Here is a 5,854-nt window from a genome sequence, read left to right on the forward strand (position 1 = left end):
CCCACACCCACCCCATTGCCACAGATACGCAACCCACACAACAAAACTCCAGCTGGCCTCCTTCTGCCTCCATGTACTTTATTTTATTTTTATTTTTTTAAATATTTTTATTTATTTATGATAGTCATAGAGAGAGAGAGAGAGAGAGAGAGAGACAGAGAGAGAGAGAGAGAGAGAGACAGAGAGAGAGGCAGAGACAGAGGCAGAGGGAGAAGCAGGCTCCATGCACAGGGAGGGAGCCCGACGTGGGATTCGATCCCGGGTCTCCAGGATCGCGCCCCGGGCCAAAGGCAGGCGCCAAACCGACCGCTGCGCCACCCAGGGCTCCCCTCCACGTACTTTAGAGAGTCACTGTCTTAGACGTGCCTTAGGCTCAAGGACTCGATGCGGTCTCCCTTTCTGTGGCACGGTCGGTCCCATCCATCCCCCGTTAGGCCCAAAGTAGAATTGCATGACCACACTGCTCACGGGAGCTGGAGAAGATATGCTAAGGTGACCGACCGGACCGACCGACCGACCGACCGGATGGGAGCACTGTCCATTCGAAAGGAAGGACCTACAGGCCGAGGCGTCTATAAACACGCTCCCTGGAAGTCTTTGGCTTTCGCGTGCCTCTGATGAAATCATTGCTCCGGAAACTCCAGCATCTATAGCCGGTCTTGTCCATGGTCTTCTGACCATGACTCGTCCTCCGTTCGCCTGACGTTCTGCCCAATTGTCCGTCCACGGAGAAATTAGACCCCGTCCCGTGAGAGCCGAATCCGACCCCTCCGCTCACCCCCACGACAGAGAAGACTATGCCCAGGTCTGTGCCCGCCCATCTTCCCTTTCTCCTCCGCCAGGGCAGAAGAAAATGTGGCCCGCCCTCCCTTCTCCTGTCAAAAGTCCAATCTGACATAGGACTTGGATACGAAGGAAACCAGAGTACTGTTTTGAACCATAGACACGTTGATTGATTGAAGATTTTATGTAGGTAGTCCTGAGACGCACGCGCGCGCGCACGCACGCACGCACACGGACGGACGCACGCACGCACGCACACGGACGCACGCACGCACACGGACGGACGCACGCACGCACGCACGCACGCGGACGGACGCACGCACGGATGCACACAGAGGCAGAGACACAGGCAGAAGGAGAAGGAGACTCCATCCATGCAGGGATCACGCCCTGGGCCAAAGGCAGGCGCTCAACCGCTGAGCCACCCCGGCCTCCCTACCTGGAGACACTTTGATAGAGTAGCAGCAGCAGCAAAGAAACACACGCACACCGCCGCTCCCCCCACCCCCCCAGGTGAAAGAAGGTCCCGCTGACTCCCCTCCTTTTCCTCTGAGAAGAGAAGCACACCCTTTCTCCTGCCCCTGGAAGGTGCCTTGGAGGAGAGCGCCAGGAGGGGAGTGAATGACATTCTTCTCTTCAAGGACAGGAAGTTGAGCGTGAGCAGGAGAATTCTGGAGAAACAGATTGTGTTATAAGAAAGAAAGAAAGAAAGAAAGAAAGAAAGAAAGAAAGAAAGAAAGAAAGAAAAAGAAAATCCTTATGTTCTTTGAGCCTCCCCTCCCCCCCAGAATTGAGTTCCTCTTCCACGACCTCTTCTCATTCAACCCAATAGACAAGTATTTGGGGGGGGGGGGGTCAGGTCCCAGACGCTGAGAGGGTGGAGGTGAAGGTGGTGCGGGGGGGGGGGGGGGGGGCACACCGTCCTCTCCAGCGCCTTTGGTTCAGACCTCCTTCGTGACCGACCTCCCTCCCTCCCTCCCTCCCTCCCTCCCTCCCTCCTTCGTCTTATAAATATATAAATAAAATCCTAAAGAAAAAGAAAAAAAAAAAAAAAAAAGGAAGGACACGAGAAAAAACGGTGCATCCGTTGCCGTCCTAAGAGTCCTCGCCTGGTTTCGGCTCTACGTTCCCTCCCTGACCTCGGAAACGTGCCTGAGTCGTCCCGGGAGCCCCGCGCGGCGAGCGCGACCCCCTTTCCGGGCGGCAGCGGGCCCGGACGGACGGACGGACGGACGGACGGACGGGTTTTCCAAGGCTCCCCCGCCCCGGGAGGACGGGGGTTCGCGCGGTGCGCGGCCGTGTGCTCCCGGGGCCCTCCGCCGTCCCCGGGCCGAGAGGCGAGATCCGAGGCGCCCTGACGGCCTCGCCGCCCGGATCTGTCCCGCTGTCGTTCGCGCCGGTTGTCGGGTGCCACCTGGCGGCCGCTTTTATAGAGCGTGTCCCCTCCGGAGGCTCGGCGGCGACAGGCAAGGAACAGCTTTGGTGTCGGTTTCCCGGGGCCGAGTTCCAGGAGGAGGGCGGCTCCGGCGCGAGCGTCCGGCTGTCGCCGGGGCCTCGGCGCGCGATGCGCTCGCCGGAGATTGGACCTCCGGAGCTGCGAGGGAGTGTCGCCGTCGCCGCTGTCGCCGCTGTCGCCTCCGCCTCGCTCCCGGAGGAGGCCGTGCGGGCCGCCTGGGTGGGTCGACCAGCACCCGCCGGTGGCTCCTCCTCCGCCCGCGCGGACCGACCTGGGCCGCCTCGGGGGCGGGGGACAGGGTGTGTCCCGCCGTCCGTCCTGTGGCTCCGGGCGATCTTCGGGCCTTCCTTCCGTGTCACTCGGTTGTCTCCCGTGGTCACGCCCTGGCGACGGGGACCGGTCTGAGCCTGGAGGGGAAGCCCGTGGGTGGCGCGACAGACCCGGCTGCGGGCACGTGTGGGGGTCCCGGGCGTCGGACGCGATTTTCTCCCCTTGTTCCGAGGCCCGCTGCGGAGGTGGGTCCCGGGCGGTCGGACCGGGTGCCACGCGGGGGTGGGCGGGCCGTCCGTTCGGGCGTCCGGCCCCGGTGGCGATTCCCGGTGAGGCTGCCTCTGCCGCGCGTGGCCCTCCACCTCCCCTGGCCCGAGCCGGGGTTGGGGACGGCGGTAGGCACGGGGCGGTCCTGAGGGCCGCGGGGGACGGCCTCCGCACGGTGCCTGCCTCCGGAGAACTTTGATGATTTTTCAAAGTCTCCTCTCGGAGATCACTGGCTTGGCGGCGTGGCGGCGTGGCGGCGTGGCGGCGTGGCGGCGTGGCGGCGTGGCGGCGTGGCGTCTCCACCGACCGCGTATCGCCCCTCCTCCCCTCCCCCCCCCCCCCGTTCCCTGGGTCGACCAGATAGCCCTGGGGGCTCCGTGGGGTGGGGGTGGGGGGGCGCCGTGGGGCAGGTTTTGGGGACAGTTGGCCGTGTCACGGTCCCGGGAGGTCGCGGTGACCTGTGGTTGGTCCCCGCCGGCAGGCGCGGTTATTTTCTTGCCCGAAATGAACATTTTTTGTTGCCAGGTAGGTGCTGACACGTTGTGTTTCGGCGACAGGCAGACAGACGACAGGCAGACGTAAAAGACAGCCGGTCCGTCCGTCGCTCGCCTTAGAGATGTGGGCCTCTGGGCGCGGGTGGGGTTCCGGGCTTGACCGCGCGGCCGAGCCGGTCCCTGTCCTCGCTCGCTGGAGCCTGAGCCGTCCGCCTGGGCCTGCGCGCCGGCTCTCGTGCTGGACTCCAGGTGGCCCGGGTCGCGGTGTCGCCCTCCGGTCTCCGGCACCCGAGGGAGGGCGGTGTGGGCAGGTGGCGGTGGGTCTTTTACCCCCGTGCGCTCCATGCCGTGGGCACCCGGCCGTTGGCCGTGACAACCCCTGTCTCGCAAGGCTCCGTGCCGCGTGTCAGGCGTCCCCCGCTGTGTCTGGGGTTGTCCGGTCGCTCCTGCCCCCCCCCCCCCCGGGGGTCGAGGGGCTTGCCGGTGAGGCGGAAGCAGGTCCCCCCGGTCGCCGTCCTCGCTGGGCTTTTGCTCCTCGGGAAGCCCCCTCGGGGCCGCAGCTTGCTGCCGATCGATCGATGTGGTGATCTCGTGCTCTCCTGGGCCGGGCCTAAGCCGCGTCAGACGAGGGACGGGCGTCCACGGCGGATGCGACCGCTCTTCTCGTTCTGCCCGCGGGCCCCTCCCTCCCCGGCTCCTCCGCGCCCGGCCGTCGTGGCGGGTGCGCGGGGGGCGCGCGCCGGGGTTGGGGGTGGTGCGGACTCCGGCCCGACCCCGGCCTCCCGCCTTCTTGCCTCGCGGCGCTGGCGGGACCGGGGTCCTCGGACGCGGCGGACACTCTCGCCGGCCTTTCCCGAAGGCCCCGGGTCCGTGGCGAGCGGCCCTCCCCTCCTCCGCGGGGAGGGCCGGCCCGACGCCGCGCTGCTCACCGCCCGGCCTGGGCGCGCTTGAGCGCGTTGCGCCCGGCCCTCCGTGGTGCCCCTGGAGCGCTCCAGGTCGCCTCAGGTGCCTGAGGCCGAGCGGTGGCGTCGTTTCCTTCCCCGGCGACTCCCCTCGGGCTGCCGCCGCCGTCGTCGGCGTGTCCGAGGAGCGGGTGGTGGAAGAAGTCGGCAAGGGAGGCGCACCCGTGCCCCTGGCGGGGGCGCGGGCGCCTCGTCTTCCTTTCCCCTCTCCTCTCCTCCCCCCCTCGCCGCGCCGGCGGGGGGTGGGTGGCGTGGGGCGGTGTGACTCGGAGGACTTGGCGGGGCTCGTGAGCGCCCGCGGCGGGCCGGGCCAGCGCCGCGGCGCTTGGCCAGCCCGAGGGGCTGCCCCTCTCTCCCGGCACGGGTCGTGTCCCCGTCTCCGTCCCTCTCTCTCGCCCGCCTCGCGGGAGGCGGGGAGCTCTCTCCTCTGGGCGGTGACGTGACCACGCCGTGCGCGGGCGAGGCGGGGGTGGCGTCCTCGAGGGGGCACCGGCCGCGAGCGCTCGGGGTTGCCCTGTGCCTGTCCCTTGCCGGAGATCCGCCCCCCGCCCCGCGAGCCCTGTCGGCCCCGGAGCGCCGCCTGGTGGGGCCCGTTTGGGAGGACGAACGGGTGGGGGCGATGCGCCCTCGGTGAGAAAGCCTTCTCTAGCGATCCGAGAGGGTGCCTTGGGGTACCGGAGCCCCCAGCCGCTGCCCCTCCTCTGCGCGTGTAGTGTGGCCAGCGACGCGGGGTTGGACTCCCGTCGCGACGTGTTTGGGCAGAGTGCCGCTCTTTGCCTACCTACCGCGGCCTGCGCCTCCCCCCTCCGAGACGGGGGAGGATCCCGCCGGGCCGGGCCGGCGTCCGGTGCGGGGTGTGTTGCCCGCGTGCGTGTGCGAGCGTGCGCGCGGCCGGGGGGTTGGGGCGGCCCGCCGCCCCCCCCCCCCCACGCCACTCACCCCGTGTGTGTGCGTGTGTGCCGCGCTAGCGGCCGGCTGGCTGTCTGGGCCGCCGCCCGCTCCCGAGCCGAGTCGCCGCCGGCGGTGGCTCGGCGGGCGCGTGTGGGTCGGGCCAGCTCCCGCCTGGGGGCGCCTCCCCGGGTCGTGACTCCGGGTTGGACCGGACGGATGGACGGACGGGCGGATGGACGGACGGAGGTTCGGACGGGACCCCCGCGGCGGGGGTCGCGCGTGCCTGGGCCCGGGCGGTGTGGGGCCCGGTTTGCGGGGAGGCCTGCCAAGGGTGCTGAGGCCGGCCGGCGTCCCGGGCGTCGCGGGACCGCCCTCGTGCTGGTGGCGGTGGGATCCCGTGCGCGTTTACCCGGTGGCCCGGCTCGCGCCTTCGTTGGCGCGCCCTTCCCGGGACCGGCCCTTCCCCACGCGCTCTCCCGGCCCTCGCCCGCTGTGCGCCTCCTCCCCGTCGCCGCCGACCCGCCCCCCCCCGTCCCCCCCGCCTGCCCGCGTCCCCCGACCGCACGGTCGCGGGCGCGCCGCGCGTGCCGCGCCCCTAACTCCGCCCTCCGTGGACCGAAACCGGCCTCGCCGCTGTTGGGTGTCTTGCCCCCCCCCTTGGCCGCCGTGGCTCGGGGGGGGCGTCCCCGGGCGAAGTGCTCTCGGTCCTCCGAGGAAGGGGAGGAGGGAGG

At 69.0% G+C, this 5,854-nt stretch overlaps 1 protein-coding gene across 1 annotated transcript in view; it reads right to left on the reverse strand.

Annotated features, from left to right (window-relative positions):
- Positions 1–1,922: 1,922 nt before the first annotated feature.
- LOC119878319 (collagen alpha-1(I) chain-like) overlaps positions 1,923–5,854 on the reverse strand; it is a gene marked incomplete at its 3' end in the record, with an annotated part of 4,716 nt that continues 784 nt past the window's right edge. Inside the window, exons 1-4 of the mRNA XM_038588956.1 lie at positions 5,533–5,854; positions 5,172–5,294; positions 3,386–4,402; positions 1,923–3,149 (exon numbers count right to left, since the gene is read on the reverse strand). The exon at positions 5,533–5,854 is cut by the window's right edge and continues 784 nt beyond it. Coding sequence (XP_038444884.1) covers positions 1,923–3,149; positions 3,386–4,402; positions 5,172–5,294; positions 5,533–5,854 — 2,689 coding nt within the window. The remainder of the gene's footprint in view (positions 3,150–3,385; positions 4,403–5,171; positions 5,295–5,532) is intronic.

Source organism: Canis lupus, unplaced genomic scaffold (genome assembly GCF_011100685.1).
Source record: "Canis lupus familiaris isolate Mischka breed German Shepherd unplaced genomic scaffold, alternate assembly UU_Cfam_GSD_1.0 chrUn_S1455H1639, whole genome shotgun sequence".
Taxonomy (NCBI): Eukaryota; Metazoa; Chordata; class Mammalia; order Carnivora; family Canidae; genus Canis; species Canis lupus.